Source organism: Chroicocephalus ridibundus, chromosome 5 (genome assembly GCF_963924245.1).
Source record: "Chroicocephalus ridibundus chromosome 5, bChrRid1.1, whole genome shotgun sequence".
Taxonomy (NCBI): Eukaryota; Metazoa; Chordata; class Aves; order Charadriiformes; family Laridae; genus Chroicocephalus; species Chroicocephalus ridibundus.
Window position 1 is genome coordinate 25,319,271 of NC_086288.1, and position 22,664 is coordinate 25,341,934.

The 22,664-nt window shown below is 39.9% G+C and overlaps 1 protein-coding gene across 1 annotated transcript in view; it reads right to left on the reverse strand.

Moving 5' to 3' along the window:
• Positions 1 to 384: 384 nt before the first annotated feature.
• Positions 385 to 22,664, reverse strand: part of ENPEP (glutamyl aminopeptidase) — a 37,177-nt gene continuing 14,897 nt past the window's right edge. The window contains exons 5-20 of the mRNA XM_063335858.1: positions 21,961 to 22,115; positions 21,215 to 21,328; positions 19,356 to 19,490; positions 15,532 to 15,597; positions 14,058 to 14,123; positions 12,620 to 12,771; positions 8,771 to 8,850; positions 6,917 to 7,038; positions 6,741 to 6,796; positions 5,766 to 5,916; positions 4,938 to 5,011; positions 4,743 to 4,844; positions 4,463 to 4,633; positions 2,434 to 2,574; positions 1,533 to 1,611; positions 385 to 1,285 (exon numbers count right to left, since the gene is read on the reverse strand). Of these exons, the coding sequence (XP_063191928.1) occupies positions 1,136 to 1,285; positions 1,533 to 1,611; positions 2,434 to 2,574; positions 4,463 to 4,633; positions 4,743 to 4,844; positions 4,938 to 5,011; positions 5,766 to 5,916; positions 6,741 to 6,796; positions 6,917 to 7,038; positions 8,771 to 8,850; positions 12,620 to 12,771; positions 14,058 to 14,123; positions 15,532 to 15,597; positions 19,356 to 19,490; positions 21,215 to 21,328; positions 21,961 to 22,115 (1,814 nt within the window). The 3' untranslated portion in view covers positions 385 to 1,135. The remainder of the gene's footprint in view (positions 1,286 to 1,532; positions 1,612 to 2,433; positions 2,575 to 4,462; positions 4,634 to 4,742; positions 4,845 to 4,937; positions 5,012 to 5,765; positions 5,917 to 6,740; positions 6,797 to 6,916; positions 7,039 to 8,770; positions 8,851 to 12,619; positions 12,772 to 14,057; positions 14,124 to 15,531; positions 15,598 to 19,355; positions 19,491 to 21,214; positions 21,329 to 21,960; positions 22,116 to 22,664) is intronic.

The following is a 22,664-nucleotide window of genomic DNA, read 5'->3' on the forward strand; positions in this document are numbered from 1 at the left end:
CAGGACACAGCGCATGGAAACCTGGGAGATTCAAGGCACCCCAACTCACAGCTTGGGAGGGGCAGGCAGAGCAGCCTCGCTGCCTTCTCCAGCATCAGAGTGTCAGTGGGACTTGGGACCGAGAGTCGTTTCTTTGCTGCCTGTACTTCTGCAGTAGGCTGAATTGCAGAGGTGGGACTCATCTGCCCCTTCTGCCTGAATTTGCCATTTTTTTTGTATTTTCTCAGAGGAGATAATAGTTTTTTCCTGCTCAGAAGTCACTGAAGGGGGCAGCATAGCTGGGCTATGTAACAGCTGCTTTTCCATATGCCAGGGAATTTTATCACTTTATTAGAAAGAGACTGAGATTTCCAAGTTGATTTTTTAAATTTTATTTTCCCCTAAGAAAAGAGACGTAAGTACCATATACCTTGTTTGCAGTAATGGCTACCACAAGTGCTTATTTTGAGAATATTTAGAAATAAGACAAAAATAACCAAGAAAATCCCTACCCCAAGCTACAGAATCCCGACTAATAACAATAAAAAGAATCTGATAATATTGATCCCTTGTGTACTGGTACTTAAATGTCAAAAATCAATGGAGAGAGAATCTTAACTGGCCTTTCTGTGGTATCAGAATGCAAAGCTAAATCTCAAATGTAGAATTTTTACAGCTATAAATATAGACGACAATTTTCAGACGATGATAAAATTACTGCTTAATTCCCTTTCCTTCAGGAGAAAGCTCCTGTGAGGTGCACTTGGAAAGGAATCCCTGAGTGTACTAGATATACTTCTGTGCGAACCAAGAAGTGCTTTTCAGAGTGGTATGCAGAAGGAGTGAGACTAGCTTAATCAGCGAGGACCCCAGTTCTGCCGTCACTTCTGCCTTGGGCAACTTTAAACATTTATCCTTTTTGTTCAGGCAGATTCATCTCTCAAAATATAAACCTATTCCTAGACACAAGTGCTGGCAGGATCTGGGATCAGCAATTAGACAAACATTGCTCTGATAGTGGTCTCCTGAGCGTTTCTGGAAAAAATATCAGGCCTTGGTCCTCTAAGGTACCTAGGCGAGAAATCCGCATTGCTAAATATCTCTGAGGATCTAAGCATCCAAAATGAGTGCTTGGTATTTTTAACAAAGTAAGACTTTAAGGTGTTAGGTTTGCATCTAGCCACATTTGTATTTCCTCCTTGTTCACTTTTAGCCATTCAATGTTGTTCTTCACCTGCTCAATTGACTGACTCCTGGGCATTTCTCCCGCCCCAGCATTAGGATATTTCTCAAAGAAATTTTCCATCTGGAAAAGAGAGAGAAAAAGAATTGACATGAAGTAAATAGTGCTGCTGTTGGGCAAGTGGCTTTTTACAGGGACCTCGTCAAGGGCAGTTTTAGCTGGGAGAGATATTTAAACTCAGGCTAGTAGCTAGTAGTTTTACAATAACTTACACTGCTTTACACATTTAGAAGATTAAAAAGTCAAGTTTCCTGGCCAGCAGATTGTTAAATATATTGACTTAAAACCAAGAGAAGTGTTGTCACCATACCTGCCAAAGCTGGAGCTCAGTGTTGAAGGTTTGGGTAATAGTTACTATTCGACCAAGGTTTCTGTCATTGATAGTGAATCTAGAAAACAATTTAATAAATGATGTTTGATTCAAAACTGATAAAACAGAAAAAGGCACAAGTAGTTACCTGAAGCTGAAACTTCCAACTGTGCTACAATAAAACAGATGTACTCAGCTTCCAGCATTTTTGGAAATACTGGAAAAACAGTACTCCTATACAATATCTGTGCTGTTCTCAAATACATTTACTAATGGAGTGATCTTTCCCAGGGGATTGTTTTTTAAAATTAATGAATTATTGTCTCATGCTGGAAATTAGGCGTATTGCTGCTCAGCAATACAAATGCTGTCCAGTTCACAGGTCTAGGCTTGCAGGTGTGCTTTGCTTCTGTGCCCGCACCAAGCACTTAGAAAGGAGAAGGAAGGAGAGAGAAGTCACTCAAATAGGGAGGAGCAAAGCTAAAAGGTTCGCTATTACTTCCACTGCTCACCTGTACATCTGCTGCTTGCTGTTACCACTAGAAGGAATTAAAAAAAATTCTGTACGCTACCTTTTTGTTGTGAAATCAGTGGAAAGGGTGGAGACATGACTGACTAATTTCCATGCAATAACCGTATTTCTATGGCCTTGGTATAGCTTTCTATACTTTTTAATCACCATTTATTGGTAGTGATCATTTATGGAAAGAATGGGTTTCAAGTTAGCGGCAAAGTACTTTCTCACAGCAGATGGATACAATTGTGTTAAATATGCTTCCGGTTTTCATTATGCAAAAGACAGTGATTATAGCTGTATAGTGAAAACATAGAAGAGCATGGTATCTAAAAAGTTATACAGATGGATGTAGACCTAAAGTTTCCAACTAGTTCATTAGCATACCTGTTCACTAAGTACTCCCAGTTAAGTCGTATCCAGTCCCAGGCCATTGTTTTCCCATATTTGTTATATGAGATGTATCTCAGGACTGTGAACACATCTTGGGTTTTGATGAGGCTGGTGTTGTAAATATATTTCAGATACCTAAGGGAAATGCCGTAAGAGTCAATGAGCGCCTTTCATGAAAGACCATGAAAAGCAAATAATAAGTTAACACTTTCAGTGGAGACTTACATGATGATGATGAGAAATAATGCAATGCTAATGTTTATATTTCTCAAGAATTTTCCACCACAGTCTACAGACCATTTCCAAGCAGAAGTATTATTTTTGTCTACAGCATTTTAAAGGCAAAGTACACTGATCTAAAACATAAGTATCTATTGATAACTGCATCAAGGGATAATTGTATTGAAAGAAATCTAAGCAGTTAGGCATCTCTTTAGAAAATAAGTAGGGTTTATGTCTCTTAAATTACTTGAAAATAGCCAAAACCCATTATTGTTCTTATATTTCAATCAAGTAGTGAAAACAAGATTGGATCAGTCAGTAATCTAGCCTGTTTGGGTAGCCACGTGCCAAAAAAGTAGCATGGACCATGAGTACACATGCAGGTGGCTTGCTTACACTGAAATCTGTGCTGTTTGTTCTGAAACTCTCATCCATACAAAATTAAAATTCATTTGGGCATGGCATGCCTGCAAGTGATGCAGTTATACTTCCAGTTACAGCACAAGTGGTTTTGACTGACAGAGTGGAGGGATTCCTCAGCACGCGTTTGCAGGGAGATGAGTAGCATGGTCATGGCTTCACAGCCGCAGCTGCAGAAGAACACCCTTAAGATGTTGTGTGCTGGGATTAAGGAGTATCTTCTTTTTTCCTATATGTAAGGGACAATTTCTCAATCTGTTTGCTCTTTTCCCCTTCCATGTTATTTTAATAGTAAACTAAGAGACAAGTTCTCCCTGCTGTAGGGGGGATTTTTTATTTTCTGCAAATATAGGCTGATCTATCTAATTAATCCATGTCTTAATCATGTCAGCGATTAGTTATTGAATTGCTTTAGATTATGGCTATTGTGGTCACAAGAATTTAGGAATACAGATGCCTCCTACCACTATTTTAATTACTCTAACTCTTATATTTACTCTTCCCGAACCTCCTATACTTCCTTGTTTCATCTTGTTTAAACTTGGAAGTCTTCCAGGCAGAGACTGCTCCATCATATTTAGACAGGGCTCCCACAAAGTGGTGAAAGCCCCTGGTGAAGATGTTTGCCTACATCTCCACTACATGATACAACTACGTGCAAAGTTATCAGATAAGCTTAAAGGAGCTGGTGTGTCTGTGCAGAGTGGAAGCCTGGGGAGATGCTGCCCAGTCTGACAGCTGGACCGGCCTGGGGCAGTATCCAGACTCCCCATCACTGCCATGGCAGCATGAATACATCATTTCCGGTTCTAGCTCAAATACCTCTGCACAGCATTTCAGGGAGCATTGCAACTTCACACGGATGCCTTCATAGGACTGTTAGCAACAGTTGCTCAAGGGTGGTTGCCTAATTTTGGCTACTTAGAAGGTAGACATCTAGTCTAAGCAAACTCGCTCTGTAGCCAATGGAGGGTGACTGGCAACACCCAAAAGCAACTCTTCCCATTGATTTTAAGTCCCTTTCCTGGTCTGGGATAAACAGTGCTCTGGAGGTCCTGCCTCCCTTCACTGATTATAGAGGAAACATAGATGACTAATTTTCTCCTGAAGCTTAACTATTAGGCAGCTAAAATTACACAGGGTGAAGGCACTGTGCAGAAACTACCATGTGTTTAATATCTTTCCACTAAAGGAGCAAGACTCTTTTCTACTATAGTACGATCTCAAAGGGGGGTGTTTGATAACTGGTCTTGAAAACGTGTTGCATTCCTCATGCTGTACTCTGACACAAATGACAACATGGGAGAGAGGAGAGGGGAATGAACAAACTGTGACCAGTTGCTCCTGTACTGAAAAAAAAATCCTTGTGTGTTTAAATCACCTGTCCAAAAGGGTGATGTTCTTCACTGATGCCAGGCCATACAGCAGCTTTTCTTTTTCTTGCGCTAATGAAGTTTCTTGGTATTTCTCAAACATATAATTCCATGATGTCTCATTGCCTGAGTTCTGCATCCCATAGCGATATACCAGGAGTCGGAGATTTGCAGAAATACTAAAATAAAGAAAGAGTACTTGAATATTCTTCCCCCTTTCCTGCTTAAGATCTTTGACCAAGTCACATGCTGTGTTCTTCACGAGCCACAAAAGCCATGAGCACTCACTTTTCTCCTTGTAGCCATCTCTCAAATAGTTGAGAAGCGTTGTTCAAAGATTCTGTGTCATCCATACTGCAGGCAAAGTCTAGAACAGTTGCACGAAGGAGCCTTTAAAAGAGAGAGAGAGAGATACTTTCCTACTGCTTAGCATTCTTTGAATCCATCAATAATATGAGAAAGAAAAAAAAAAGATTGTTCAACCTCTCCAAATGGCCTCCAGAATCATTCCAGTGCAGTTGATCCACAATGGGTTTTACCAGCTTGAGAAAATATTCCTGAGGTGGAAATAGGGTGTTGGTTACTTGTGTAGATTTCTTTAAATAACAATACATTTGTGTTCATAGTTCATTCGCCTTCATTTTTCCCAGAACTAGCACCTTTTAAACAAAAAGTAACACAAACATGCACAATCTTTCCAGATCACCACAGCATGCCAGGTCTGAATGCTTGCAATACTGATGTGCAGCTAGAACAAAGGCAACCTGCTTCTCTCCAGCCTTGTCTGGGCGCCCAAATGAAGGCTGGGGTACAGCAAGGACACACTGCTACAACTGTTTTCCAGAGATAATGCTGAGTTCAGGACATACTTATTTTAGTGACCATTAAATCATGTTCAGCATGTTAGGTCAACTAACAAGCCTGCTCACTGCCACACTGAGATACAGCCATCCTTCGTGCTGAGGACAGATGTCAGAGACTTTGCTGCCCTGTACATACTTCTTTAGTGGATGCAGGACAGCCTTGACTAATAAATGTCTGCACTGTGACCTATGGTGATGAATTATAAGAATAATTAGGCATAAGTTCTTTCCTCCAAGTGCATAGTCCTGAACTGAGAATCCAGGTAATTCAGAGATCAGTACTAAGCAGTTTTCAGCACTTTTTTTTTAAGAATATAGTAACAAAAAGTAAATATTGATAGCTCAGCAACATTGAAAATCACTTGAACTTCAATATTATTGCTTTTACAGATCCTGAACTGTCAGATGCAGTGGTCCTATGCAGGAATGTTTTTTTTTACTTCATCACCTGAAACCGGGGATAGAGATTTGTATCATCCTCCAGCATGTTTGCGAGGTAAGTTACAGATGAGATAGCTCTATGCCAAGGTAAATAGTCTGTTTCATTTATTAGGTATTTTGTGAGCGCCAGAGGAACAGAGTAATTCACGAGTCCAGGTCTGTGGAAGTAGAAAACATAACTTCTGTTATTTTAATTAATTTGAAGAAATTGCTTCTTTAAAGACATTAGAACACGATTTACTTTAGAAGGTCAGAAATAATAAATTTTGGGAGGGGGAAAATAGCATAGAATGTAACTTGGGAGGTGTTTTCCAAAGAGACCTCTGAGGATCACCATCGGTTAATGCCTAACCGCAGGAGCTCTCCCTGCTGTGAGGAGGTTGCTCACACTGTGCAGCAGCCCCGTGTGCCCAGAAGTGGGTAGCCCACAGCTAACTACATTAACTCCTGTCACGTAAAAAGGAATTGCTAGCCCTGGAGACAGCCTGCAAGGCTGGGGAGATTCAGACTTACAGGCTGTCACAGAAGGTCACCTAAAGTTTATCTGTGTCAGCATGGCTGGGTACAAGAGCTAGAAGTTTCCAAGTAAGTTTCTAAACAAGATAGCTGAGGTGGTAACTTCCTAATGCCATGCTGTGCATTGTAGGCATGCCTCTGACTTTCTAGACACCTAACTTCTGGAGTGCTTCTAGTATTGTTACTCACATGGCAAAAAAAAAACCCTTTCTAAGACCTGTGCAATTAAAGCCCTCTTTTTTTCTGCCACTGAACTGAAGGGGAGCATTTCTCTTGACTGCATTGATACTGCAAGTTGCCAATGCATACTTGAATTTGCCCCTTTTGGAGGACAACATAAGCCAATAAATAGTTAAGATTTATAACAAATGCAGAAATTTTCTTTCAACCACCTAAGTTAATTCTAATTAATAGGCAATGGAAAGTGAAAAAGTTGTGTTGAAATCTCTGCAGGGAATTAGTCTACCTTGCTAAAGAAAAGGCATCATCCAAAATCCCTGCACGGTCAGCATCTGAAAAATTCTGTATGAAAAGAGGAAAAGAGTGATCAGGATATTTTATTATGTTATTTTGCAGAAATAACAGCCTCTACAGATGTCTCTAGAAGAGACCCACCAGACAGGTTAATGTTATGACACTCACTTTGTGGTTGCTTAACAGAAGATTGCTTAACGTGTCCCAGTTTTGTCTATCATAATTCACCCGATAGAATCCAATGTGGTCTGGGTTAATGTTCGCAAAAGGAGATGATGGTATTTCAATTCCTGCAAAATAAATGGTGATCTCTTTGTGCATCTTATATGACACAGAACTCACTGGAGATTCTTCAACTCCGAAAGTAATATTTAGTTTTCATGAATACCAAAATAAGATCCAAACCTTAATTTTATTTTTTTATTTTTTAAATGGCTGTGAGTGAAGATGCATTATTATAGACTTTAATGAATGCCAGCACTTCTCTTAGAATAGTGAATTGTGGCAATTACTTGGGCCAGCTAGTTTGTTAAATTTAAAATGGAGATCATCGTGATTAGGGTGAGGATGGTGAAAATTAGACTTATGGTAAAAACTAAAAAACTGTAAAGAAAGAATTCTTGCAAATATCTCTTTTAAAAGGTTTTTCACCCTCATGATTAGTATTATTTTTAAAGTTCTCATATTTTATCCTCCACCCGTTTCATTTTTTCAGTTTATTTCAACTAATGTTTTAAGGGTTTTCTTTCCTGTATTCTTTGATTCGATTTCTGTAGCTAGGGATAAAGGAATTATAAAATTGGCTGACACTTTACTCAAGTACTCTTTTTTTAAGGAATTTTCCATTTAAAATGAATACTTGAAAAATGTTCCTTTCTCAGAAGCTTGGCCTGGTCCAGTTGGTGCTGCTAGTTATTGAAGTTTTTATATTGCCCATTGAAAGCAGTGGTTTTCAGTCTGTGGTTTGCAGGTGTCTGGAGTTAAAAGCACTTTTCTGTTTGGGTGACCCATACAAGGTATTTCAAAAGGCATTTTTTCCCTGCAGTTGCAGTTTGCCCTGCTATCCAAGATTTTTACGGATGCAGAAATAAGCACCTAATCATGCCTTTGCAGGCTTTATCAAGTTAATGCCCCCTTGCAGCCCACCATAATGTCACGTGGAAGTTAGAGATGGAAAATTTCTTTGTGTTAATCTCTGACTTGTATCATGACATTTTTTGTTTGCTTTTGCATGGATGCTAAAAGCAACCAGGGAAAATAAAAAGGCAGAACAAAAGACAAATTACATTTTAAATAGATAACATTCAAACAGGTACAGGAAGAGAAGAGCTGATTGTGAAATTTCTGAAATTCCAACATGTAATGAAATTTAAAAAGTCGGTAATTTTTTTTTATTCCCCCCCATCTTTGGCCACTAGAGTTGTAGAATGAGAAATTCAGATTTGACTGCATAATAGAACAATCATCAAAAATACCCATGTAGGTATTTCCTCATTCCTGAAATTAGCATTAGAAAATGTGTTTAATCATTTGTAGCTCTTTTTCTTTAACTGAACTCAGTTTGCCAGTTTACCATGCCACTGATGCTTTCATCAGCCTCCCACTTCACCTCTTTTCTTAGACTTGACAAAAGCCCATTGATTTTAGTACATCATAATTAAGAGCATGCTTAGATGCTTCCTTGAATAGGACTGGATTTAAACACATTCTTAAGCACCTTACTGTATTTGGTCTAGATTGGCATAATGTATATATAGGGGAAATAACCATAGAATCATAGAATGGTTTGAGCTGGAAGGGACCTTAAAGATCATCTAGTTCCAACCCGCCTGCCATGGGCAGGGACACCTCCCACTGGTCTCATCTTATTGCAGAAATGACTACCAACACCAGCACAACCAAGCTGCGTGCTGGTTCGTGGAACTGAAAACTGAAAAGCATGAGTGTTAATTCTGCATTTTATTTCTTGTTAAGGACACTGAAAAGCTTTATCCATTCATTACTCTTAAAAGAGAACTTTACCTGCAGAGTCTGATGTGTTGTATAAAGTATAACTTGTTGAATTCCCAGCTCTCCATTTCACTGGTATATTCCATTTGTAACTGAAATTATTTAAAGGGAAAGAGAATCAAATGACATTTGAAACCAAATGCTAAAAATAAAACCCCAATGTATCTTTTTATTTGATTCAATGCTTACATCTTGTTTTCTGAAGGCAACTGTGTGCTTATGTACATATACATTTACCAAATATCCCTTCTAATAACACATAGCATTTTACCAATAGCTGTTGTTTATGTTGTAAAGATATTTCTGTGCTATGATAGTCTATTCAGGCAACAAAATGTCAGATATTGGTGTGTTATGATTGGGGCAGTTATATTCCCTCAAAAGCAAAATAAAAAGCATGAAGCGTCTGAGCATGTTCATGCTCTAGAGATGGGGAACAGCAGTAGCTTGTCTTAATACTTTGTATTTATCAGTAGTTCTCAAAATGCATCCGCTGGACTGAGCAAGGGAGTGGAGTAAGATTTTGTTCAGCATCTGATGTTGAGGTATTAGTCAAGCTAATATGGTACTGTTAATGATATGCCTGAAGTTAAGTCTGAAAGCTGCACAATTTCTTCTTTTTTTTTTTTCTTTTTTCTTTTTTTAAATCAATGGTAATGCTAGGGCCATGTCCTTCTGAATGCAATCTTCACCTCTTGGTGACTCTGTATGCTGGAGAGGGTAATAATTACCCATAATCAGAGAGAGATCGCGTGAATGAATTTCCATTGTGCTATACTGTGTAGCTTATTACCACAGCTCTGGAACATGCAGTCCCACTAGGAAGTATCTTTATGTCATGTCAGGTAATAATCTAGCAGGGTATAAAGCAATAAATTTAGTAAAAGATGATTATATGTGGATGGTTGGTGTCAGAGTTAATGTTGATGCGTCTAGGGCTTTGTGCAGACACCAGTTAATCTTTGCAACACTGACTTGGTTAAGTAAAGTATCATGAAACCTTTTTTACAGATGGGAAAACTGAAAGAGCTTAAGCAACCACTGCCATACAGTCAATAGAACCTCTTGCCTTTTCCAGTCTATTTTCCTTCTCCAAGACAACTCTAATTCCTGCATTATAAAGCACTGCGAGCCAAATGTGACCTTACTTCTTGCTCTTCAATTCCTTGAATACCTTCAGTGGGTAGATGCAGGCTCCTCAGCCTGGGATATGCCCAGGATGAAAAGGAGACATTTGGGCTGGAAGGGAACCACAGCACAGCCCGACCGAGGCCATGACCAGCTAGTCAGGCAAGTAGGATGGCAGAGCATGCCATGAGTGTACCTTCACAGCCACCTGCATAGGGCTGCTAAAATTATTAAGCCCTTCTAAGCAGTCAACTGCTGTTACATATTAGCATATTACAGTCCATCCCAGAGAGATTTTTCTTCCATCATCTTAAATCCCCTGGTGACCAGCACTACAGGAAAACCTGAGTCATCTTTACAACCCTGAACTAAGTAAAAGGTCATTAACTTCCAGGAAATACCAAAATGAAGGCTATGGTGTCTCCTGCTGCCTCCAGGAAGAAAGATCAGATATTATTTTGTATTTTCTAAACAAAAATATCTTAACAGATTTATACACTTCTCGTTTTCACTAGTTCTCTTATGGAGCTTTCTGCCATGGAATTTAGAGAGGTTATTGTTTGGTCAGAAGCCCCAGTATTGCATTTCTCCAAGAGAAAGCCCATAAATGATTAAAAAAACCCCCAACAAACCAAACTAAACCACCACACTGGTTTTGTAAATGCATTTAATGAGGGGGATTTTATTTGGTTTTGTTTATATGTTCCTGAGATTACTTTTCTTGAGCACAAAATGCAATAGCTGTGTGCTGTTAACTGTGCATGTTGAGGATGTGTTCCTTAAATGCTATGCTGTAGCTACATATTTGCCCAGCAGCATTATTTTAAGAGCACAAGTTAGTGAACTTCCTTTTCTTTTGAGTGCCACCATGCAGGAGAGGACTCTTTCAAGACAAATAAGACAGAAACAAGCAGGCAGCTCAGGTGACTATCCCTGCAGGGTTCAGAGAATAAAGCATACACAAGGCCTGGAGTTTTCACTGCTTAAATCAAAACCCTGCACCCCGACATAAAATGGGCTAGTCTCATCTGGGGTAGGATCTCTTCAGGAGCTTCCTCATCCCCATCTGTGAGGGTGGAAGGAGGAGGTACTGATTTTCAGTGGCTTGACTTTTAGTCAAGGGAGTAAGTCTATCCCAGAATAGATAATATCAGCATTATATTATATATTACTGCATTTTATTTCTAAGTCATTTATAAAAACTATACATGCAGAAGCAATTTCCCCTCTCACTTAGGGAATAGCAGGGGCAGTGCACAGCTTCTTGACAGGTTAAGGTAGGAACAGTGCTGGGATTTCAACTCAAGAAATGACAAATGGCAATGTACTGTAAGTCTTGAAATCAAGCAAAAGTAGGATTCCTGAATCTGCTACCTCTGAGCATAGTCCAATAAGTCAAAAATTTTAAGAGAAAGAAGTGTTTTTGCCTAAATAGTCTGTAACACCAGCCTTCAGATGGCACAGTGCTGTACTTTGCAGGTAAAGTTGCTTCAAAAGCCTGCAAATTTTTCTGCTTATGTTGGAAGAAATACAACATTGCAAATACACAGGTAATAATGTCATCCCAATGCTTTTGATACCTATCCAAAACTGCTGATACCTTCTCAGAGAACTGCCTTCTCATTGCTCAAGTTTTTTTCTCTTTAATCAGAATGAAATAAAGTGGCCACAACTGTCAATTTTCTCCTTGTTCTTCCTCTTTGTATTAAAATAACTAGTAGAAGCTAATGGAAAATTCCATTTGACTAGATTTAGTTCTGATTCCTACAGGCAAATTTTACTGATTTAGTTGTATTGGACTAGTTCAAGGAGCAAAACCTTCCTGAAATAGGTTAATTTGAATCTCTTTCGCTGGAATGTTAGCAAAGTGGTATTGCCTCAAAATTGTGTCTGGCTAAGAATATATACAATTCCAGCTCAGAACAGTTATTCAGCTGGTTAATGTAATGGTGCAACAGAGTCGTTTTTCTGTGCAGGTCCACCAACCCACAGGTGGGGTTCATCTCCCCTCACATCAGTCATCTGTTAATTAACAAATATGGTCCTATACAGTATCCCACCTGTCTTGACTAGGGTAGATGAATGTCTGCAGCTGGTTGTCTGGACGCATAAGAGCCCAAGATGGCTAACTTCAACTGGATAACTATCTTTTAGATCACTAAAATGAAGCAATACCATCCTGAGTTAAATAAGAAAAAAAAGAGCTCTTGATGAGGATTAATAACATCTATACATGACCATCTATTTCACAGAAATTCATGTTTTTGAGACATGTAAAGAAGACCCTGTACTGTATGTGCAGATCACCGTGATGTATTATAGATCCTTACCATATAGGAAAAAAAATAAACTATTGTGGTCTAAAATACCTGGATCTGGATGGAGATAATTTTGTGTCAGTTTTCCTTAGTCTGGCAGACTGTGATTTGCAGTGGTTCATTAGATGATTTGCAACCATCTGAGCTGCCTGTGCATGGGAATAAGATCTTCTGAGACACCCTGTCCGATTTTACTCTGCTGTGTTTGAGAAAGAAATCCTGAGCCAGAGGGCTGATGCCGTCCTAAATTTGAAATATTTGTATCTAACTTCCTACTTGTTTCTTTTTAAAAACAAATGCTGTGAGTAAGTTTAGCAAGAAAAGGTGTAACACTGCCTTCATGTATGTCAGATGGAGAAAGTATTTGTACAGTATTTCTACCTGTTTTGGATAGACAGTTACAGCAGGAACTTACCCAAGATCAGAAGGAGGATGAGAAGCATTTGCGTTGGGATCCAAGAGAAAACGTTTCTGTGTGAATACTGAGTTACTTCCCATCTCCAAAACAGGGTAGCCCATCTGCCTAGTCCATGTGTCCATGACTTCCTTCACAGGCATATTACTTGCCTATGAACAATGGGAGAAGGTTCCAGTGAAAATGCAAATTCAGTCCAAAGAGGAAAAAACCTCCAAACCTCTGGTATTGAGAGGAAGAAGAGCAGAAAGGGGCAGAGGAAAAAGCAGGTTCAGTACAAAAAATACTCCATTAAATCCTTTTGTGGTGCCTGTCATTGAAAGAAGTAATAAGATGGAAACTTGAACACGGACAGAGGAAAAGAGAAATATATGGGCAGGAGACTGGCCAATAACATGGACAAGAAATACTGATGAATCTTTGAGGCCCCTTACATGCTCTAAGGTGTCTCCATTTTTTCTGAGGAAATAACTAAACAGGACAGAAAGGACATAAAGAGACTTTTCAAAGCCAGAAGTCTCCTAGGAGGATGCCGTGTTTTGAGTGTGAAGGAGGAGCCAGTATTAACCACCAGCAGCAGCACTAATGTAAAATTTCATCCATTCTGTGGAACATGAACTTCTGTCCTAGAGACTGGAGCTTGAGAAAGCTGCCACTGCCGCCCCAGGCTGACACCTGTGAGGAAAGGGAGCTAAGATCATTGTTTTCTTCTTCAGTCAAGGTCGAAGACATGAAGTTGCACAGCACCAGAGAGAGAGCAAGAAGAAGTCCTGCTGAGCAAGAAGAATGGGACCAAGGAGAAGATGGGAACTTGAAAGGAGACACAAAAGCACAACCTGGGCTGTGTGAGTGTCCACAGTGATGGAAGGAAAGGAAATATCATGAGTGGAAGAACCCGGTAGCATGCAGGTGGGGTTTGGGGGGTAATGAGATAGATGGAAAGAAACAGCCCAGCCTCAAGGAAAAGGAAAGATCAGAAAATGATGGCACAGAGAATGACTCAAGTGGGACTCAGAAACAAGAGATGGAGATAAGCACCAAAATTACTTGGGAATGGATACCGTTAAGAGCTTTCAAACAGCTGAATCTGATTAGAGAGAAGGGAGAGTATGGTGTGCGTGTGTGTGGTGGATGAAGGGTATTTTCATCCATGAAATGAGTTTGAGTTGTGGGGGTAATGTTTCAGTAGCAGGCTATTTGTTAGCAAGGCCTCCTTTCTTGTTTCTTATTCCGCTTCTACAGTCTTGTGCCAAAAAAAATGAGGAAACAATTTGTATTTGCTAGAAATAAGATGTGTTGGAATATACTGGGAGGCTGCCTAGCTTGTGATATCTCATTGACAGAAGAGCTACAGAATGTAAAAAGTTTGGTAAATTTAAATCAGTGGGTGAGATATGAAACATTTATTAGCAAGGGTTTGTGCTGCTGCAAAACATACCTCTTGAAGAGCGTCCCAAAATTGTTGTGTCTTGGCATTCTGGAAATGGTATTTCTTCAAATATGCCTAGAGAGAGGTAGAAGACTGTGAAAATACTACCAGGTCTTTCTTCTTTGCCTATGAAAACAATACACATATTCATTTGTACAAAGATACAGAGAGTACAGATCAGTCGTACAGAGTATCTATCCATGGGCAGTAGTATTGTGAGTAGGAGGTTAAATGGATCAATATTCAGCTGATGAAGTTCCTTTGCTTTCCAATGCATCCCAATGCTAAAGGCAGCATTTTACAGTATGACTTGTTAGTGTGAAATAAATTTGTACTTGAAGAGTTCTTTATATTTTGTTTGAATGGACACCAGCATACCCTGTTGCAAATTTCTGTCTAATGTAAGAGGTTGTTTAGAAGGAGGAAGCTATTTCAGGAGATTTCACTAGCTGTGGACTCAGAGTGGAAATAGGAAAGTCTAGTCACCTCTAAGTTGTGATCAAAATGACTATTACAAGGAATAATGGTATTTGCCTAAGTGCTTACACCTCCTAAATACTATTCCTACCCTGTGTCTTACCTGGCTGCTTAACGAGTGCTTTCCTACCCTGTTATTTGGATCCTGGTGATGTTTAGTCAGCAGATGGTGCTGTTTGTTTCACTGTTAGCTACAGATACCTACGTTGATGTTCTTGAAGCCTCTGAGTAGAGGTGAAATATTAGACTCTTGTGGACAAGGTGGCTGTAGTTTCCCATCTTGTGGAACTGTCCTGATTGAATATATATCATGAAAAATAAAGGAAAATACAACTGTCTTGTAGCAACCCATGAATGTGCTCTCCAGGAGGGAGAAAGGTAAGAACAAATGTGGTAAATCTGCACCATAACTCTTCAGAGGCAACAGATGTCATTTCAGAGGAAAGGGCAGACAACCTTCCTTTTTGTGGGAGGGCTCCTTCCTCCCATTTTTTTTTGTTTTCATAATCTAGTAGCATTGTGTTTTTTCCTCCACAAGAAATGACTATGAACTGTGCAATATCTCCCTCTTCTACTCCCTTTTACCTTGGCTCTCTAGGGCTGGGTGCCCCTGCATCAGGGCATGGATGAGCTTATGCCTGTAAGAGTGTCCCTGCATAGCAGGCTTGGGTGGGTCGGAGGATCATGGCCGTATGAAGCTGCAGGCACAATTTACAGCTGAACAAGGGGACAACAAGATAACAGTGGGTAGAGGAGGTTGCTCCACTAAAAGCTGTCATGAATTTAGGTCCTCACTGGCAGGCTATCAAATCTTAATACAGTTCATATTCCTACTTCTGTGGGAGCATGGAACTTCTTCCCCTTGACATTGTCCACCGAGTACTGAAATGCAGTAAATGCTTTTGCTACTAATACCAGGGTCTCTGATATTAACTTGTTGAATAATGGCTTTGCTACTGTCATTTTGCATGTTTGCGTTTCTGGCATGTCTTGGTGCCACCCTTACCTGACAGCCTTTCTGGAAGAGGTCTGGTGTAATCCAGTCTTGAAGCATTCTGAGGATTGATGCACCCTGAGGACAAAGGGAAAGGGAAGAAGGTCATTCCGTGCTGCTCTAACACTGGATTTCTGTTCACCTAAAAGCAAAATGTGAATGAATATTTTATATGGCAAAAATAGAAACCATCCAGGCTAAGGAAGTGGGTTTTCTAATTCCTTCATAGCATGGCATGCCGGCCTGCTGGAACTTAATTCTGGATGTGAGAGTCGGTCTTTATCTGTCATCAGACGCTCACTTCTGACTTCAGCTATGCCAGTGGAAGGGCTTCTGAGCCCTGCTGCTGGGAGTTACTGTCCTGCCACTCTGCCAGTTTGTGTGAGTGGGGTTCCCTGTTTCACTTGGAACAGGACAGGGGGGAGGGCAGCCGGGGAACTAGCCTTGTCCAGCAGCACAGCCCGGCAGAGGAAGTGACTTTGGCTGAACGCCCAACAGGTAGGGAACTCCAAAAATGCTGCAAGCCTGGGGCTTTGCATGTTGAGGATGCCATCTCAAGATTCAGAATAAGTTTTGCTGAGGACTGGTGTAAGACCTTTGGTCTCTGAAGCAGGGTAGAACCGGGATCAGAGAAGTTACTTACTTGGGTGCCACAGAAAAAAAAACACAATTAGGGCCTTGAAAGAAGAAAGAAACAAAAGGAAGACAGAAGAGAGAAGTAGGAGAATCATGTGGAATAAAGAACAGTACGGGCAAAAAGTGATGAAAAACAAAAGCAATGCAAAGTCAATCTAAAAAATGGCATATAGTTTTAGGATTAGCATGTTTTAATTTTCTGAACTAAATCAAAGGGCAGCTGAAAGCCCAATGCTACAAGTGGTTTAAAAATCCAGTTGTCTCATAAAAAAAAAAGAATGTTATCTCAGTTCTCTGTAAAGCCTGTCTCCCCTATTTACGTGTCTGAGAATAACAACTTGGCTGCGCGAGTCATGGCAGAGGAACTGTTTGAACTGATAATGCCTCAGACTTCTCTCTAGACTTTTGGCGCAGAGTCAAGATGGTCAGCAGATGACTCTTTTCTGATACAGTAATTTAATGTGTTTGCCATGAAATATGTTCAAAAATGATTCAGTGAAATTTAGAACAGCTATCCATTAATGGTAATCACAAGGCTGCTTGATTCAGCAGCCTTATGGTGATCATAAGGCCATGTGTATGTGCTAGGGTATCTCAGTTCCTCAGTTTTGTCTATCAGGCACTTCTAATCTGATATCACCTCTCATAGACCATCGTCTCCCATTTATATTAAAAGTCAGGGTAGAAATATGCACTCTTGTATGTGTTTGGGGGCAGTGGAAGTTTCTTTTGCTTTAAATTGCAATGTATATTCAGCCCTTGCATCTTCTACTACTGCTTTTCAGAAAGCAGTCTACTGCTGCTTTCCCCCTACTCCTGTCCCTCCTCTGTAGTCCATGATGGAGTGTGTTTGAGAAAAACTCATGCTAACAAAATCACCAGTTATAGGAACCCCAGTGTTTTCATAACTTCCCTTAACTATTTGGGGAGGTTCAAGAGAGTGACCTTGATTTGAATAGCTGACCTTGTCTGATGGGCATATGGGGGGAGTCTTTTATCAACACCCACATAACTTCTCCTAGAGAGTTGCAGTAATTGCCAAGTATATGACAAGATTGTATGTGGCAGAAATGTGGAACGTTTAATCCTAAATTTCTTTATCTGGGAGGTTCCAAAAATGTGGGGGTCCACGAGTAAATTTCTAGCAGAACTTATTTAAGTATCTGTTTTCTGAAAAGGTAATTAATGTTTGAACTCCAAAGACAAAAAAATCTCGTTGTTACTTTAATGGAAGGTTTCACACTGAGAGAGGATTAAACTGGAAAAGAATTGAATACAATTGCTTTTTAAGAGTGGATTAAAACCAATACATACACTAATTGTGTAGTCAACAGCTTTACTCCAGTACAACTTTTCGAGACGCATAATGCTCTACCAATCATACCACAAGTGAGAGATTCCCTTACAGAATACACTGCAATGACTCCAGAGACCCTTAGGCAATTCATTAGAGTTTTCAGATTGTATAAACCCTGTAATTGCTCTGGTAAAATTAACAGAAAGCATTCCAAATTACGCTTTATTTGTTTAGTGATGAATAATATCATGAGGAGATTGTTTTTATAAGAAACATGCGAAAGAGAAGCCAAAATAAAGCCAAAAAGAAACAAGTTAATTTTGTCACGCATTTATATATAAATACCAAATAGTAATTTGAGCTAAATCTACACGAAGACTTTCTCATTCAAGCCAAATTATATCCCAAGCCAAATTATATCCCAAGCAAACTGTTCCCAAACAATGCATGAGTCCTCAAATGTTTTTGCTTAAAAAAAATGAGTTCATGTAGCAATTATCTAGGCACAAAGAGATGAGGAAAAGCTAGGATTTTTTTTCTCCATTGTTTTTTCAGACCATAGAAAAGTGTGTCTCTTGCTTAGCTCACCACTAAAATACATTTTTGTCCAGAGTATTTGATTTAGCTCTGTAAGTTTCTTGACTTTTGTTAGTTTGATTTAAGAACAGTGTTACAAAATGCAGGTTTTCACATAGTTTATGATTTGACTGTGAGGCATTTATGATGCAATAAATACTGGTTCTATTGTTCGATAGAGGACTTAACAATTGAAAACAGAAAACTTGATGGAAATGGATGGATCAAGACTAGCTAATAAAAGTAATATCTATGGCTACAGACTCCAGCACAGCTAAAGCTAAAGGCAATGCAATACATAGTTTATCTTTAGTTGATAATGGGAGCCTGCAGGGAAAGCAACATGTAGGTTTTAATAATGGTGGATTTTGTGTGTTCAGTGGAAACTTGTTGTGGCATCAGATAGGAAACACTGACAGCATCATACAAGAAGCTGTCGACACAAACATGGTGTATCAGGGTCGGAAGCAGTGCAGTCTGGGAGATGGCTGACCCAAGACCCAAGGGATTCTTCCAGTTGGTTCCAGCTGGCTCCTGAGAGAGACTTTATAGCACAGGTCTCCACCACCACTGACAGGGACAGCCCAAGGATGAGCAAAAAACTTGTCAAATACCGAATGGGATGTCCTCTACCACCTCCTGGGCTACTGTATTCCAGGTCAGTCCTGTGCTCCACAACTCTCAGTGAAATGTGGAGCTAATTTATCTCCCAATTTAGGGACAATGCCAGCAGAGGCTGGTGGTAGCCCATCTTTGCTAAGGCTTCTTGGGTGGCTGGGATACTGTGAGAGACATGATCAAAAAGTTACTTTCCTGTTTTCACTGCTTGGTTCTCTGCCTTGCTTCCTCAAAACAGAAGTTATACTGCCCAGAAGGTGTGATGGGGAAGTGAGAGAGAGGACACTGGGATATCTGTCCTTGCATCATCTGTCCTTGCATTAGATTATGAGGCTTGATATAACTGGGCTGCATCAGCACAAGGTGATGGGAGAGGGTTGTGCTTAGTGGCTGATTTAGAATAATGTAAAAACTGGCAATTCTAGTGGCAGAATCTGCTGACACTGTGATTTCCCTGCTCTTCTGCATGCTGTGATCAGGTTTGCCTGGCACACAGCAGCTGACTGGGGCCCTCGCTGCACTGCTCTTCTCACAGTCACTTTTGACTGAATCATCACTGACAACAGTTGGGGTTGTCCTGGAAAAAAGATCAGCACAGACACAGCCCAAGGAGGTTAGGAGTTATGATTACGAGCTCCCCTGACTTTTATATTGTCTCCCAAGCCTCCACTTTCTTTGCATCCAAAGTCACAAGAGAAGGATATCCTACCTTACTGTAGGATATCCCATCAAACGCAGAGGTGATTTCAGCTGGAGATGACACGTTGATCACAATTGGGTGGGAAGACAGCAAAGAGTCATCCTTCATTACAGGAAGCACATCATCAATTAAAACCTGTTCAACCTGAGAAACAGAAGATGTTAGAATAGAAACAAAGGCAGGACTATATGCCTAACTTCACAAAATAAGTAGCTTGAACTGCAGCTTCTCCAGGGGGAGGCAGCTGGAAAAGGAATGAAATTTCACTTCCTCTAAAGAAGGACTTGAAAACTCTTACTTTACATCTGAGAGGGGAGGGATACATTTTTTCCTTAACTAAGATAAATTACCTTTTGCAAATCCTGTTTTCCCGTGTGTATCATAACACAAAAAAAACCCTCAGTAGGCAAAAAAGGAGCTTGTATTACCAATTTCAGAAGTGTGACAAGATCTGCAAAGCATTATGGACTCCTCTTGCAAAAATGAAGCTGGGGAGGAAGGGAAGGAGCGAGGAAGGAGGCAGAGTTCCCCATCCTGAGGTTTATAACTTCTAACAAGTGATTATAATTTTTTTAAAAAGATGAAGTGATCTGCAGTCAAAATTCCCTTACTTCCTTATCAATATCGATGAAAAAAGACTAAATTTCTATTTAGTTTTGCTCTTCTAATACTCACTAGGATGATAACACTGAAATGGCTCTATATCTTAACTGAACATGGTGTCTAGATACAAAAAGGTCTTTTAAATTTTAGGCTCGGTGATTAAAATTTTGCTTATGTTGGCAGCGCAACCGATCTCCTACTTCAAAATGTAAAGGAAGTGATCCAGGAATGATTTTGTTCTCTGCCTCACTTAACATGGATGAGAAGAGATATTTTTGGGGAACAGGGAGAGAGGCAGGGGAAGCACCAAGTAGGCACTGTCTGCTTCTAAAGTCACTAGGCTCAGCAGCTAGTAGATTTTGACTACGGGCTCAACCTATGCAAAACCTACCCTGTTTCCTTCCACCGACATATGTTATATATTTTCTAGTAGCCAGAATCTCATTATTGCTGGACAGTTGGGGGAAATATGCATGCTATGCACCATCACATCTGTTTGGAAAGGGAGAAAGGAGAGAGCAGGAAACGTCCCTTTATTTACACACTGTTATCATTCCTCAGAATATAATGCGTATTTAAGGCTACCCTCTTTGTCTGCAACCCCCTTAAAGTGACTGGAGTTGGTTTTGCTGCATAGTTAATGCTGTGGGCCATCCACTATCACTACCTATTTTTGCACTGTGCAGAGTAGAGATAGTCTGAGTTGGAGCATTTGAAATGACACTTAAAATGCTGGCAGCAGCTGAATGGGGGATCTGATGTTTTTCTTGACAAATAGCCCAAGCTGTGTAGACAGGCCCAGGTTCCCAACCCTCACTAGGTCAAATAAGGATCCTAAGACAAGTCCCATGAAGAGACACTACAGCCCAACTAAATAAATAAAGAGGAATCTCCATCTTCCAAGGTTAGACCTTTAAACAACCTTGCAAAATTGCTAAAGTTCTGTCCAGAATCCACCTAGGTATTATTTGACATAATAATAACCAAACACTTGACTCACATGTTAAAAAAGAATGACTCTTCCCTCCAGACTGAACCTTTACAAAGTTTATTTTCACTAGTTTCAGACCATAACATAGGTAGGAGGAAAAGCTTAAACCAACTTTTTCTTTATGTTGCACTGCACTATGTTAGTTTTCTATAAATATACTTTAAGTTTTCATCGTCCTTGTGTAGTTTTTATTGTAATTTTTATTGTAATTTTTACTCCCTTCCAAAACGCTCCCCCCAGCCCCACCGACCCTCCACAAGACAGAAATATTTACCATTTGCCAATCTGGTTCTGCAGCATTTACTCCCAGGAACTCAAAATAACTGGCAAATCCTTCATTTAACCACAAGTCATCCCACCAGTCCATGGTCACAATATTTCCAAACCACTACAATAACAAACATTGAAAGATGTAGTGTTAGCTAAATGGTAAGTGTACATTTCAGTATCTCACATCTCCAGACAGAATATTCATATGTTCACATTCCTTCCTGTTGCCAGATGAAAATTATCATAATTCTGGGGTTTAAATAGGAATTCAGGCCTCGCCTTGTGTTAAAACACCACTTCTATTATGAAATTACATATTACTGGGGAGATTGCTAATGATTCATGTGCTACTGAAAATATTTTTAGTGTCTTCCTCTTGATTTGATGATTTGTGCTTGTAAGGATATGTTTTCATACAGCCTCCACAGTGTATAGTTCTCCCTATTTGCTTGCCCAAAAGAGACATCTGCATATGCAAATTACCTCCTATAAGACATTTCAGACAGATTTTCGTAAGCTGGCTCACAGTCTGGACCCAAGCATTTTGAATTTTCCTGAGAAAAATTCAAAGGCGGTATTTCTGGTACTTTAAAGCTCTAACAAGGAACAGTTTTAACACGGTATTTTGCAATCAAATTCTGAGCACACACAGAAGATCCCGAAACAGAGTTAATGACAGTATTTTCAAGATTAAAATGTTGCGACTACACATTTGAAGCACTGTAAAAATGAATCATGTCCTAAATGTACCTGATGAACGAGCTCATGGGCTATCACAGCAGCTACTCGCTGTTTGTTGGAAGTGGCCGACTCGTTGGGATCATACAGCAGGTTTGTTTCTCTGTACGTGATCAGCCCCCAGTTCTCCATAGCACCTGTCCCAAAATCTGGAATAGCTATTTTATCTACATTAAAAGAAAGAGAACGTGATTACCACTGTATTCTTTAAGCCGTTTAGCCTGTTTTGTTTACCATTGGTGGTTCTGGCTTACTGCTGTGGACTGCAGCGTATAACCTGTGTTTGAGAAGCAGAGGACTGGTCTACAGCAACTGATAGCAAGTGCCCTGGCTCTGTGAAGGCTAGGATCGGTTTCACTAGCTGAGGATCTGTCCTGCGAGGTGATGGTATGCCACCTCCTGGGAGCGTGCATGTCATACATTACTTAATTTTGGCTCCAGAAATTAATAGTATTGTCTGGGGATATGCTGTAGGCAGTAAACCTCCTGAAACTATCTGTAGCATAATGAGGCATGTCATTGTTTGTCACACGGTTTTATTAAAAATATTTATCGACATGTTAACTGAAATAAATCCCCCATGCAGTGACAACATCTGCTTCTACTCCTGACAATTTGTGGGGGTCACTCATTTATGGTCAGTAATCAATACAGGTTTAAATGAGAATTGCAGACTCAATTGGACTGTCACTTTCCTCTGCAAATAACGACCACAG